A 13,695-nucleotide genomic window follows, 5' to 3' on the forward strand; every position below is an offset into this window, starting at 1 on the left:
GAAAATGTATATCTCTCCCTCTGTTATGTGTGTTATCTACATAGGCAGAGCAGCTGAGGCAGCACTACATGACCAAACACAACGCCGAGGTGTCTGAGGCCTACCAGAATCTACAGCCTGTACTGCAGAACATCAAGGAGCTCAAACGCAAAGTGAGAGACCCTTTTGTGCACAGTGCCACTGTTTGTTTTGACAAATTGAAGCAGCGCTTGAGGTGGAGGTGGGGATTTTAACCAGTAGATTTGTAGTGGTTCTGTAGTGGGGAGGGGGTTGAATCTGCTCTTTCCATTTCCAGCTGTGTCGGGTCTCCTGAATCAAGTCGAATAGCAAGCTAGTGTACGCAAGATTTGGTTCTGGGTTCCAAGATGAAGAGCCCCTTAACCTAAACATTACTGTCTCCTCTCATCGCTGTTCTCTATGCCAGGTCAATCTACGATCCCCCTGGTGGCTAGACGTGGTACAGCGGGCCATACAGCATAACGTCGATGACGACCTGGTTTCCCGCATCCAGAACGAACTGACCTGCAGCTACAAACAGCAGGCCAACAAGTTCTCCATGGCTGACAAGTATTTGGATTTGAATTGACTATATTTATAACAATACATTGATAATTCCTGTGTTAGTTTTGGCATCTACAGTATTTTAGATTTTAGTCTTAAAATACCTTTTTATTCTTAGTCACATTTTTAGCCATTTCATCCTTCGCTTAGTTGTAGTTCTTATCAGTCGACTAAAACTCCGGACAATTTTAGTTTAGTTTTAGTCACAGCCATTTTAGTTACATAATAGTCTGTGCATTTTATTATATTAAATAATGACTATTTAGGCTACCTCTAACTTCTATCATTTGCACGTTCAGATAGCATTGTCCAGCTAGGATGACTGTCCCCTTGTATACCTTAGCTGGCAACATTCATAATTTACAGTCATTATTTACATACATTTTCTACGGTTTTTTTTTCACAAGAGCTTCATAATAAAAGTAATAATAAACAAAGAAAATCTGTTAATCACAGGCAGCAACCTAACGAGTTATTCATTAAGGCTCTCCGTTTGTAAGGCATGGAGATAATATGCCTCCCTGTAACAGCAATAGTTTCTCAATCACCGCCTCTCTTAAGTGGCTGTACAATTTCTAAACCCTGGAGCCTCAGTTCGCAACTTGGCACACATCTTGTCCGGCCGCATTGGTGTCTGGCTACAGGGGACTTCTCGTCAACAATTCTGATGTTGCTCTTATGCTCTGTAATATGAACTTTAGATTTTCTGTTAGATTTTCCAACATAATAATAGCCACTTCAGTAACTAGACCGCACATTTCATTCTCCAGGAAATTCTATCCCTGGCTTACATTTTCTTTCCCATATGAGGATGAAGGAAGAAATGACCCTTGATCATCGCATTAACGGTTCACACAATTATGACGTGGAAAATTGCCCGAGGGGAGGATAGATCAAACATTCTGAGAGGGTACATATTCATCTGCTCTTACCAGTCTCTCCCTCAGGTTTCTAGCACGCTTGAAAGCAAATCGAGGGATATTCTGAAAAGCCTGGCCCACAGAGGGGTCCGTAGACAGGACATGCCAATGCTTTTGCATTTTTAATATTTTATTTGTCTGTATTTAACCCCCTTTTTCTCCCCAATTTCGATCTTGTCTCATCGCTGCAACTCACCAAAGGGCTCGCGAGGCAAAGGTCGAGTCATACGTGCTCCGAAACATGACCCGCCAAACCCGCCCGCTTAACCCGGAAGCCAGCTGCTCCAATGTGTCGGGGGAAGCACTGTTCGACTGATGACCGGAGTCGCTAGGGCACTATGAGCCAAGTAAAGCTCCCCCTGGCCAAACCCGGACGATGCTGGGCCAATTGTGTGCCGCACTGTGGGACTCCAAATCACGGCCCGTTGTGACACAGCCTGGGATTGAACCCGGGTCTGTAGTGACACCTCTAAGCCTTAGACCGCTGCACCACTCAGGAGGACCATACCAATGCTTTTTAATGGAATATTTAACAGCCTGAGAGATGGGGGAATAAGTAGACACAAATACAGTAGGTTGATCATTAGAAAGGGCAGGTTTTGAACCAATATTTCAAAAGGGGCTAAAAAACGAATTACCATTAAAAACAAAATCTTCTTCAAGCCTCCCTATGAACAAATGTGCGTAATTCGGTATGAATGGGGACCCCATCGCAGTGCCCTGTGACTGGATTTGGAAATCATTCTCAAACGTAGTCGTTTTTGAGCCAGTTCACATAAAAAGTCAGTAGGGGGCACCTGTTCGTCTCTCTTTTACATGAAATAACTAATAGTATCAAACCCATGGGGGGGTCAGCCTATTGGGGGGGTTAAGTTGCTTGCTCAAGGGAACATCGGCGGTAAGATGGCACCTGAGACATTGATGCCAGCAACCCTCTGGTTGCCACCTCACTCCGGACAGATTTCTTCAGTAGTGGGATTCGAACAGGCAACTCTCCGGGTGCTGGTCCGCTTCTCTAACCTCGAAGCTACCACCGCCCATTTTCTGAGTCAGCGATACCAAGGCATTATTGACTCAGACATTGTGCATACAATGTCTGAGTCAGCAATGCCTTGTACAGAGTTCAGTTAAGGAAGACCGTTGTATCCTTTAAATATGAAGGTAACAGCCGGCTTGATGTGATAATCCTAACATGGAGACATTGCCAGCAGCAATGTGACGTCTGGGAACAGGTTCTTGGCAACTCTTGTGAATATTTTGAATTGTATAAAATTGAGGTCAGAGAACGTGTTACTGTAACAAAGTTAGACTCACTTTCCGTGGGATGGCTTTGTCCAAAATAACTTTGGTATTCACCCAAGAACTTGGCGGTAGGATCACAACTCAAAGGGGAACTCAAGTCTCTGTTGCTTAATTGATTCAGTGTTTCCCCTCGACGTGATTCCTTTTTTTTTTAAACAGTTGCGCCCCTTTATTTGCGGGTTTGATAACCACACTGTCGTCTTTGGATAGGGAGCGTAAAGCTTGCCGCTCACCAAGTGACGGGCTCTAATAAACAATTCTGAACCTCATCAGGTACAAAAAGAGAGGACGCATGCTGGTCAACTAGACGACGACAAGTATCTACAGAAGCATTCAGAGCAGGGGGGGATGAAAGGGCTCTTAAACCGTGTCGTTGTCGTAGGACTGGTGACGAGAAGGCCCCTGTAGCCAGACATGATTATGTGCCAACTGAGGTTCCGGGGCTTAGAAGTTGTACAGACACTTAAGAGAATAACTAATAGAGCGAAGTTGCTGTTACAGAGAGGCACATTATACCCAAGCCTTACAAACAGAGAGCCCTGGAAGCCTTAATGAAGAAATCCTGTTATGTTGCCGCCTGTGAGCAAAGGGCGCATTTTTTTTTGTGGTGGGGTTTGTTTATTATTTGGATTATGACGCTCTTGTGAAAAACAATAGAAAATGTATGTAAATAATGAGTGTAAATAATGAATGTGAAAAAGAAGGAAGCTGTACTACAGTGTGGGGGGCCCAATAAAATAAAATAAAAACAAAAACTAAAATCACCAGGAATTGATCAAAAGAATGTAATTCGCACAAATAAAAAAAGAGACGGGATCGTGTCTCAATGTAATCAAGGTATGAAATGATGCTATTTGAAAAGAGCAATCTTTTTTTTGGGGCTTGGTTGTGGTCAATTTCCAGTATACAAATGATTATTACTAATCCCCCCCATCTAGTTGCCTATCCCTGCTATAAAGCCTCAATCAGACCGCGCAACTCAAAGATGTCAATTCTGCCATGAGAGGATTGCATGAAATAATCTCAACAGATGAAAAGGAGCTTCATGTCAAATGAAATGTCCATTAGTCTCACGTGGAATTGTTATATACTTTATAGAATTTATTTTTAAAATAAAAATGTAAAAAAATAAAAACATTTTTTTTAGGGTATATCGTTATTGTCACAGTTTTAGTCCTTGTTGACAAGTATGTTTTCGTTGTAGTTATTGTTGACGAAATGAACACGGTTGGAATATATGCCACGTAAGCAGACACTTACAGCGACTTTCAGTACAGCTTTGGTATATGTAGGTGATCCCTACAGGAATTGAACCGCCGACCATTTGGGTGAATGTGTGCACTCAACCATTATGACTCCTGTAGGTTCCGAGATGGGCGTGGCCTGCAGTTCCTGCTCAGCACTCAGATGGAGGATCTGACGAAGTCCCAGAAGTCTGTGCAGGACGCGGTGAAGAGGCTGGAAGGCACACCATCAGAGGCTGTCATAGAGGAGACTGTTCTCTGTCACCTCAGACCTGTCCGCCTGCCACTCAATAAGTAGGCCTCAATGCAAAAAAAATAAATAATAATACATTTTAATAATACATGGTAATTTGACTCTTGTGACTCTTGTATCTTTCCAGCTGTGTGTTTTGCAAAGCAGACGAGCTCTTCACTGATTATGAGTCCAAGCTCTTTTCACACACGTAAGTAAAAGAAACACAGATTTACAATAGATGTACAATAAATTAGCGAATCTGAACCAACCTCGTTGCTCTCTTAATATCTCTGATATCTCCCCCTGTCAGGGTAAAGGGTCAGACGGCTATCTTTGAGGAGATGATTGAGGATGAGGAGGGGCTGGTGGACGACCGTCTCCCCACCACCAGTAGAGGGTTGTGGGCTGCCAGCGAGACAGAGCGGGCCCTGAAGGCCATTCTCTCCTTCTCCAAGGCCCGACGCATGGACCACGACCTGGTGGAAGAAGGAAATACCTTCATGGAGCTTTTTGAGAACTGGAAGAAAGAGTACAAGGTATCCTGACTGACGTACTGTATGTCTGTATACAGTACATTCTTAAAGTATTCAGACCCCTTGACTTTTTCAAAATATTGTTGTGACAGCCTTACTCAAGAACATCAAAATAATAAAAAACATGTTCCTTATCTATCTACACACAATACCCCTTAATGACAAAGCGAAAACATGTTTTTAGAAATGTTTGAAAATATATTACAAATTTAAAAAGAGAAATACATTATTTACATAAGTATACAGACCCTTTGCTATGAGACTCCACATTAAGCTTCCATTGATCATCCTTGATGTTTCTACAACTTGATTGGAGTCCACCTGTGGTAAATTCAATTGATTGGACATGATTTGGAAAGGCACACACCTGTCTATATAAGGTCCCACAGTTGACAGTGCATGTCACATCAAAACCAAGCCATGAGGTCGAAGGAATTGTCCGTAGAGCTCCGAGACAGGATTGTGTCGAAGCACCGATCTGGGGAAGGGTAGCAAAAAATGTCTGCAGCATTCCAGGACCCCAAGAACACAGTGGCCTCCATCATTCTTAAATGGAAGAAGTTTGGAACCACCAAAACTCTTCCTAGAGCTGGCCACCTGGCCAAACTGAGCAATCGGGGGCAAAGGGTTTGGTCAGGGAGGTGACCAAGACCCAATGGTCACTCTGACAGAGCTCCAGAGTTCCTCTGTGGTGATGGGAGAACCTTCCAGAAGGACAACCATCTCTGCAGCACTCCACCAATCAGGCCTTTATGGTAGAGTGGCCAGACGGAAGCCACTCTTCAGTAAAAGGCACATGACAGCCCACTTGGAGTTTTCCAAAAGGCACCTAAAGGACTCTCAGACCATGAGAAACAAGATTCTCTGGTCTGATGAAACCAAGATTGAACTCTTTGGCCTGAATGCCAAGCGTCACGTCTGGAGGAAACCTGACACTGTCCCTACGGTGAAGCATGGTGGTGGCAGCATCATGCTGTGGGGATGTTTTTCAGCGGCAGGGACTGGGAGACTAGTCAGGATTGAGGGAAAGACGAACAGAGCAAAGTAAAGAGAGATACTTGATGAACACCCCAGTCTGAGGTCTGGAGCAGGTTACGGTTCACCTTCCAACAGGACAACAAGCCTAAGCACACGGCTAAGACAACGCAGGAGTGGCTTCGGGACAAGTCTCAATGTCCCTGAGGGGCCCAGCCAGAGCCCGGACCTGAAAATAGCTGTGCAGCAACGTTCCCTATCCAACCTGACAAAGCTTGAGAGGATCTGCAGAGAAGAATGGGAGAAACTCCTCAAATACAGGCATGTAACATCATACCCAAGAAAAATTGAGGCTGTAAAAGGTACTTGAACAAAATACTGATTAAAGGGTCTGAATACTTATGTAAAAGTAGTATTTCATGATTACATTTTTTTTAATTGCAAAAAGATTTAAACACCTGTTTTTGCTTTGTCATTATGGGGTATTTTGTGTAGATTGATGAGGGGGAGAAACTATTTCATGTTTTAATAAGGCTGTAACGTAACAAAATGTGGAAGAAGTCAAGGGGTCTGAATAGTTTCTGAATGCACTATAGATTAGGTCTAGATAGTACTTGTGCTATTAAGAACAATTCAAGCCTTTACTTCCACAATTAGTGTCCAATATTTACACAAATGCGATTCAGGTTACCACATAACAACTTAAATAAATATATATAGATATATATTATGAGTCTATTGTATTTCATAAATGCTTAATCTAAATCATATTGCATATATGTGTTTTTCATCAGGTGTTGCATGAGTACTGGATGGTACTTAGGAACAATGTGTCAGCCATTGATGAGCTGGGAATGGCCACAGAGAGGCTGCGTGTGAGGCTGCCTGATGAACCCAAACCCAAAGTACCCGTACTGCACATCATAGAACCACACGAGGTGAGATAGCTACACCAGGGGACTGGGGGCTGCAGGTTGAGGGACTGTTGGTTCAACTTGTATTTTACATCCATTACCTGTTTTGTTTTTTGCTCATATTATGCATGACATAAGATATAATTAAATACTGAAAGACTGTGATTCAGTGTAATTGAATTTTTAAAAAATGTAAATGCATTTTACTCTGTATAAGGACAGAGTAAAATATTACTGTGCTGCTGTTATTTCAGTGCCTATTACACTAATTGCTGTTTTCTGTTTCTTTCTGGGTGTAGGTGGATCAGAACAGGGTGAAACTGTTAAACGATAGAGCAGTGGCTAAGTCTCAGCTCCAGAAGAAGCTGGGCCAATTCCTTTATCTCTCAAATCTAGAGAAGGTAAGCCTGCCATTCGCCTCGGACCATTTTTTGTTTCTGGTCAATACCAGAGTTTCTCTTCCTAGGCTTTAAAATATAGTAGCAATGGTTTTGTTTTTGTCGATTTAGTTTTGTCTTGTCTTGTCTTTGATTTAGATGTCAAACTCATTTTGCCCCGGGGGCCGCATTCATTCTTCAAGAGGTCTTAAAGCTCTTAAAACGTGTTATATTTCCTTGCCGTCAAAACTTGCAAAAGATAGTCCTCTATCGCTTTTAGAATTTCCGATACTCCCTGACTGTCTAGCTTTAATTTAGGTGGTTTATTAGTGAACTGGACACAGTCAAGAAACTGTATAAATGTAGGACCATTATCATTTCTACGCAGTTTCGATTTGATTTGAGTCATTTTAAAGTATTGAGTTAGCTTTCCCGCAGAATTGTTTTGTTGCCTTTTTATATTTTACTCAAACCACCCGCAGGCTAAATTCGACCCCCTCACGGTCCAGATCCGGGCCACGGGCTATATCTTTGGAGAAGTGTCCTACATTCTGTAAGGAAACAAAGCTAAAGGTAAATGTTTGTGTCGTTGTTTTGTTTCAGTCCCAGGACAAGGAGACAGGAGGACTAAATCCAGAACCGTGTCCTATCTGTGCCCGTCCTCTGGGTCAGGAGGTGAGACATGTTATAATCTGCCCATTTACAACACGACTCTGATCAATCTGATTCCCCTTGAGACGGGTGTTTTTCTATCTGTGTCTGTGTCCCCTATCTACCTCGTGATCTTTACCACTCTTAATAATAATTCTGAACTGTGATGCTTGGTGTGTATGTGTGGTGTATGTGTAATACATACTCAGCCTTTTCATGGTTGATTCATGCCGTGTGTGTGTCTCTCTCTGAATCCCTCTGCTCCAGTGGGCGGTGCTGACTTGCGGTCACTGTTTCTGTAACGAGTGCATCGCCATCATCGTCGAGCAGTACAGCGTGGGGTCGGGCACGCGGCGGAGAGCCATCAAGTGTGCCATCTGCAGACAGACCACGTCCCACGCAGAGATCTCCTATGTCTTCACCACCCAGACAGACAACCAGGGGACAGATATCCCTGTCAAGGTATGCAGACAGATGCACACCTTTGCCGAACATGTAAACTCAGCAAAACAAGAAACGTCCCTTTTTCGGGACCCTGTCTTTCAAAGATAATTCGTAAAAATCCAAATAACTTCACAGATCTTCATTGTAAAGGGTTTAAACACTGTTTCCAATGCTTGTTCAGTAAACCATAAACAATTCAAGAACATGCATCTGTGGAACGGTCGTTAAGACACTAACAGCTTACAGACAGTAGGCAATTAAGGTCACAGTTATGAAAACTTAGGACACTAAAGAGGCCTTTCTACTGACTCTGAAAAACACCAAAATAAAGATGACCAGGGGCCCTGCTCATCTGCGTGAATGTGCCTTAGGCATGCTGCAAGGAGGCATGAGGACTGCAGATGTGGCCAGCGCAATAAATTGCAATGTCCGTTCTGTGAGGACAGGTATAGGATGGCAACAACCACTGCTCAAGTTACACCAGGAACACACAATCCCTCCATCAGTGTTCAGACTGTCTGCAATAGGCTGAGAGAGGCTGGACTGAGGGCTTGTAGTCCTGTTGTAAGGTAGGTCCTCACCAGACATCACCGGCAAAGATGTCGCCTATGGGCACGAACCCTCTGTCGCTGGACCAGAGAGGACTGGCAAAAAGTGCTCTTCACCGACGAGTTGCGGTTTTGTCTCACCAGGAGTGATGGTCGGATTCGCGTTTACCGTCGAACGAATGAGCGTTACACCGATGCCTGTACTCTGGAGCGGGATTGAAGGGTCCGTCATGGTCTGGGGCGGTGTGTCACAGCATCATCGGACTGAGCTTGTTGTCATTGCAGGCAATCTCAACGCTATGCATTACAGTGAAGACATCCTCCTCCCTCATGTGGTACCCTTCCTGAGGCTCATCCTGACATGACCCTCCAGCATGACAATGCCACCAGCCATACTGCTCGTTCTGTGCGTGATTTCCTGCCAGACAGGAATGTCAGTGTTCTGCCATGGCCAGCGAAGAGCCCGGATCTCTCTGCCTTGGTGGAAGAGTGGGGTAACGTCTCACAGCAAGAACTGGCAAATCTGGTGCAGTCCACGAAGAGGAAATGCACTGCAGTACTTAATGCAGCTGGTGGCCACACCAGATATTGACTGTTACTTTTGATTTTGACCCCCCTTTGTTCAGGGACACATTATTCCTTTTCAGTTAGTCACGTGTCTGTGGAACTTATTCACTTTATGTCTCAGTTGTTGAATCTTGTTATGGTCATAGAAATATTTACACATGTTAAGTTTGCTAAAAATAAACGCAGTTGACAGTCAGAGGACGTTCCTTTTTTGCTGAGTTTATATGGACAATAAGTGAACTTCCCTGTATCTGTGTCTTTTAGGGAAGCCACTCTACCAAGGTGGAGGCGGTAGTCAGGACTCTGAAGAAGATCCAGCTAACTGACCCAGGAGCCAAGTGTCTCGTCTTCTCCACGGTAACGCATGTGTGCTTTGCAAACAAGGTGCAAAGAATAACAGAGTAAACAAACTCATTATCACACTTATTGTGACTGTCATTTATTGGCCATGCTGTTTAAAACATCAAAGTAGGATGATGATGTTGTTGATGATGTGTGTGTTCCTTTTCCCCCAGTGGCAGTGTGTGTTGGACATCATTGCCAAGGCTCTGTTCGACAACAACATGGAGTTCTCTCAAATCAATGGCATTCACAAATTCCAGGTTTGTGTTGCATGTCACTCCAATCATAGTTTCTGTACAACTTCTCAGTGGCACAATCGCAATGCTTTTCCCCCTAAATGAAGAATATTTGTTTTACTTGTAGAGCGAGAGCTGCCACTGAGAAGCTTTTTTTCCCCCCACGCTGTCGCAGCATCTCTCATTTCCAAATTCAAACCTGTAGATACATTTGCTCCAATTATGAAGTTACGGCACGTCTTCATCTCTGTGTCTTTAACCTGTGAATTGATCGTCTGTGTTTCAGGAGAATCTGTGTTCGTTTAAATACGAGGAGAAGATCAACATCCTGCTCCTTCCACTCCACACGGGCTCCAATGGGCTCAACATCATCGAGGCTACACACGTCCTATTGGTGGAGCCCATACTCAACCCCGCCCACGAGCTGCAGGCCATTGGCCGGGTGCACCGCATCGGACAGACCAAGTGAGAACACTGGGTTTGCTTTATTACTTTTTATCAGTATGTATAGGCCATTATGTCTTATTAAGGTTTATAACATGTTATTTCTGTGTCCTCTAGACCCACCTATGTCCATAGATTCCTCATCAAGTCCACTATTGAGGAGAGAATGCAGGCTATGTTGAAGACTGCAGAGAAAAGGTGAGGGCCTTTTCTTATACTAAAAAATGAGGCCAATGGTCTATTTCATAGTCATAGGACAACATGTATATCTAAAGATTAAATTGCATCGTTAAATGTTAATATAACTAGGTAACTATAGCTTCTATAAGAATTAGACTACCGTTCAAAAGTTTGGAGACACTTAGAAATGTACTTGTTTTTGAAAGAAAAGCAATTTTTTTGTCCATTTAAAATACGATCAAATTGATCAGAAATACAGGGTAGACATTAATGTTGTAAATGACTATTGTAGCTGGAAACGGCAGATTTTTTATGGAATATCTACATAGGCGTACAGAGGCCCATTATCAGCAAACATCACTCCTGTGTTCCAATGGCACGTTGTGTTAGCTAATCCAAGTTGATCATTTTAAAATGCTAATTGATCATTAGAAAACCCTTTTGCAATTATGTTAGCACAGCTGAAAACTGTTGTACTGATTAAAGAAGCAATAAAACTGTCCTTCTTTAGACTAGTTGAGTATCTGGAGCATCAGCATTTGTGGGTTCGATTACAGGCTCAAAATGGACAGAAACAAAATTCTGTCTTCTGAAACTCTATTCCTGTTCTGAGAAATGAAGGGCATTCCATGCGAGAAATTGCCGAGAAACTGTAGATCTCGTACAACGCTGTGTACTACTCCCATCACAGAACAGCTCAAACTGGTTCTAACCAGAATAGAAAGGAGTGGGAGGCCCCGGTGCACAACTGAGCAAGAGGACAAGTACATTAGAGTGTCTAGTTTGAGAAACAGACGCCTCACAAGCCCTCAACTGGCAGCTTCATTAAATAGTACCCGCAAAACACCAGTCTCAACGTCAGCAGTGAAGAGGCGACTCTGGGATGCTGGCCTTCTAGGCAGAGTTACTCTATCCATTGTCTGTGTTCTTTTGCCCATTTTAATCTTTTCTTTTTATTGGCCAGTCTGAGATATGGCTTTTTCTTTGGAACTGCCTTGACGGCCAGCATCCCGGAGTTGCCTTTTCACTGTTGACGTTGAGACAGTTTTCAGCATAATTGCAAAAGGGTTTTCCAATTATCAATTAGCCTTTTAAATTATAAACTTGGATTAGCTAACACAACGTGCCATTGGAACACGAGTGATGGTTGATGATAATGGGCCTCTGTACGCCTATGTAGATATTCCATTAACAATCTGCCGTTTCCAGCTTCAAATCAAATCTAATTTTATTTGTCACATACACATGGTTAGCAGATGTTAGTGTGAGTGTAGCGAAATGCTTGTGCTTCTAGTTCCGACAATGCAGTAATAACCAACAAGTAATCTTGCTAACAATTCCAAAACTACTACCTTATAGACACAAGTGTAAGGGGATAAAGAATATGTACATAAAGATATATGAATGAGTGATGGTACAGAGCGGCATAGGCAAGATACAGTAGATGGTATTGAGTGCAGTATATACATATGAGATGAGTATGTAAACAAAGTGGCATAGTTAAAGTGGCTAGTGATACATGTATTACATAAGGATGCAGTAGATGATATAGAGTACAGTATATACATATATATATATATATATATATGAGATGAATAATGTAGGGTATGTAAAGATTATATTAGGTAGCATTGTTTAAAGTGGCTAGTGATATATTTTACATCAGTTCCCATCAATTCCCATTATTAAAGTGGCTGGAGTTGAGTCAGTGTGTTGGCAGCAGCCACTCAATGTTAGTGGTGGCTGTTTAACAGTCTGATGGCCTTGAGATAGAAGCTGTTTTTTCAGTCTCTCGGTCCCAGCTTTGATGCACCTGTACTGACCTCGCCTTCTGGATGATAGCGGGGTGAACAGGCAGTGGCTCGGGTGGTTGCTGTCCTTGATGATCTTTATGGCCTTCCTGTGACATCGGGTGGTGTAGGTGTCCTGGAGGGCAGGTAGTTTGCCCCCGGTGATGCGTTGTGCAGACCTCACTCCCCTCTGGAGAGCCTTACGGTTGTGGGCGGAGCAGTTGCCGTACCAGGCGGTGATACAGCCCGACAGGATGCTCTCGATTGTGCATCTGTGGAAGTTTGTCATTTACAACATTAACAACAACATTAACAATGTCTACACTGTATTTCTGATCAATTTTATGTCATTTTAATGGACAAAAAATGTGCTTTAATTTCAAAAACAAGGACATTTCTAAGTGACCCCAAACTTTTGAACAGTCGTGTAGCTAGTTTTGATTTGAAACGTTGTTCAGACACCACAGTCACAGTGCAATGCGACGCCGTTAGTTCTGAACATTGTAAATGTTGTCATTACCACCACAGCAGCCACAGTGCGACTGCCATGAAGCACTCGGAGGCTGCAGTCCTGATGGTGGCTGATCTGGCTGATCTCTTCACCGAGGACAGCCTGGAGTAAAACCATGCCACGACCGCACCTGGCCCTGGTGTGAAGCTGAAACCTGTCCACCAAGCCACTGCAATACTAATCCTAACCCAATCAGGGGCTAGAGCCACAGACGAGGCCGTCGTACAGATAAGCAGGCTCAAAGCTAAGCAGGCTCAAAGCTAAGCAGGCTCAAAGCTAAGCAGGCTCAAAGATAAGCGCACACTGCATCCAGCACACAGTGTTAATAGTAGACGGAACAGTGATATTACACGTAAGACACAATGGAATCGTTGTTGAGCATATTCCAATTTTTACGTAGCTGTTCCAATGGCATCACATAAGTTATATGGATACAGAAGAAAACGTAGAAAAGGGAAGCCTGTAAGTAAAGTACCAAATATCACTTTGTGTCTTTTTAAACTATGTGAAGTGGCAGTTTAATGGTCTTGTTAGATCTCTCTGTCTGGTACAGTATGTTTAGTTCACTTGTTGCCACAGATCTGGACAACTGTGAGGTTTTTAATGGGTGTATATATGTCTCCCTGCAACACACTCAGATTCCACATAATTCGGATGAGTAGCTGCTTTTATGATTCCATTTGATTAGGTTTCACTGAAATATTGTGTTTTACCTCAGTATTCCCTACGACCCACAATGCATCTAACAGTAGGTCATATATTATGTTAATAGACATCAAACATGCTCCTTCTCCAAATGTTGATATTCTGATGAGGGAAAAACATTCCAGATGATGTAATCACTTTGGTGATTGGTTGAGGTATTCCATCCCTTTTTAAAGAATAAAAGGCTGACATAGGACAGTTGTTTTGAATCTGTTT

At 43.0% G+C, this 13,695-nt stretch overlaps 1 protein-coding gene across 6 annotated transcripts in view; it reads left to right on the forward strand.

Annotated features, from left to right (window-relative positions):
* Nucleotides 1–13,692, forward strand: part of shprh (SNF2 histone linker PHD RING helicase) — a 30,399-nt gene extending 16,707 nt beyond the window's left edge. For 4 of the 6 annotated variants that reach the window (XM_035743488.2, XM_035743487.2, XM_035743485.2 and 1 more), the window contains exons 17-30: nucleotides 45–152; nucleotides 425–567; nucleotides 4,148–4,321; nucleotides 4,408–4,470; nucleotides 4,573–4,798; nucleotides 6,565–6,708; nucleotides 6,984–7,085; nucleotides 7,665–7,736; nucleotides 7,980–8,174; nucleotides 9,536–9,655; nucleotides 9,787–9,873; nucleotides 10,136–10,314; nucleotides 10,411–10,491; nucleotides 12,792–13,692. In XM_035743488.2, coding sequence (XP_035599381.1) covers nucleotides 45–152; nucleotides 425–567; nucleotides 4,148–4,321; nucleotides 4,408–4,470; nucleotides 4,573–4,798; nucleotides 6,565–6,708; nucleotides 6,984–7,085; nucleotides 7,665–7,736; nucleotides 7,980–8,174; nucleotides 9,536–9,655; nucleotides 9,787–9,873; nucleotides 10,136–10,314; nucleotides 10,411–10,491; nucleotides 12,792–12,885 — 1,788 coding nt within the window. In that variant the 3' untranslated portion in view covers nucleotides 12,886–13,692. The remainder of the gene's footprint in view (nucleotides 1–44; nucleotides 153–424; nucleotides 568–4,147; nucleotides 4,322–4,407; nucleotides 4,471–4,572; nucleotides 4,799–6,564; nucleotides 6,709–6,983; nucleotides 7,086–7,664; nucleotides 7,737–7,979; nucleotides 8,175–9,535; nucleotides 9,656–9,786; nucleotides 9,874–10,135; nucleotides 10,315–10,410; nucleotides 10,492–12,791) is intronic. The other 2 variants (XM_035743489.2, XM_035743492.2) reach the window with 1 other exon arrangement.
* The last annotated feature ends 3 nt before the right edge of the window (nucleotides 13,693–13,695 follow it).

This window comes from Oncorhynchus keta, chromosome 29 (assembly GCF_023373465.1).
Source record: "Oncorhynchus keta strain PuntledgeMale-10-30-2019 chromosome 29, Oket_V2, whole genome shotgun sequence".
Lineage (NCBI taxonomy): Eukaryota > Metazoa > Chordata > Actinopteri > Salmoniformes > Salmonidae > Oncorhynchus > Oncorhynchus keta.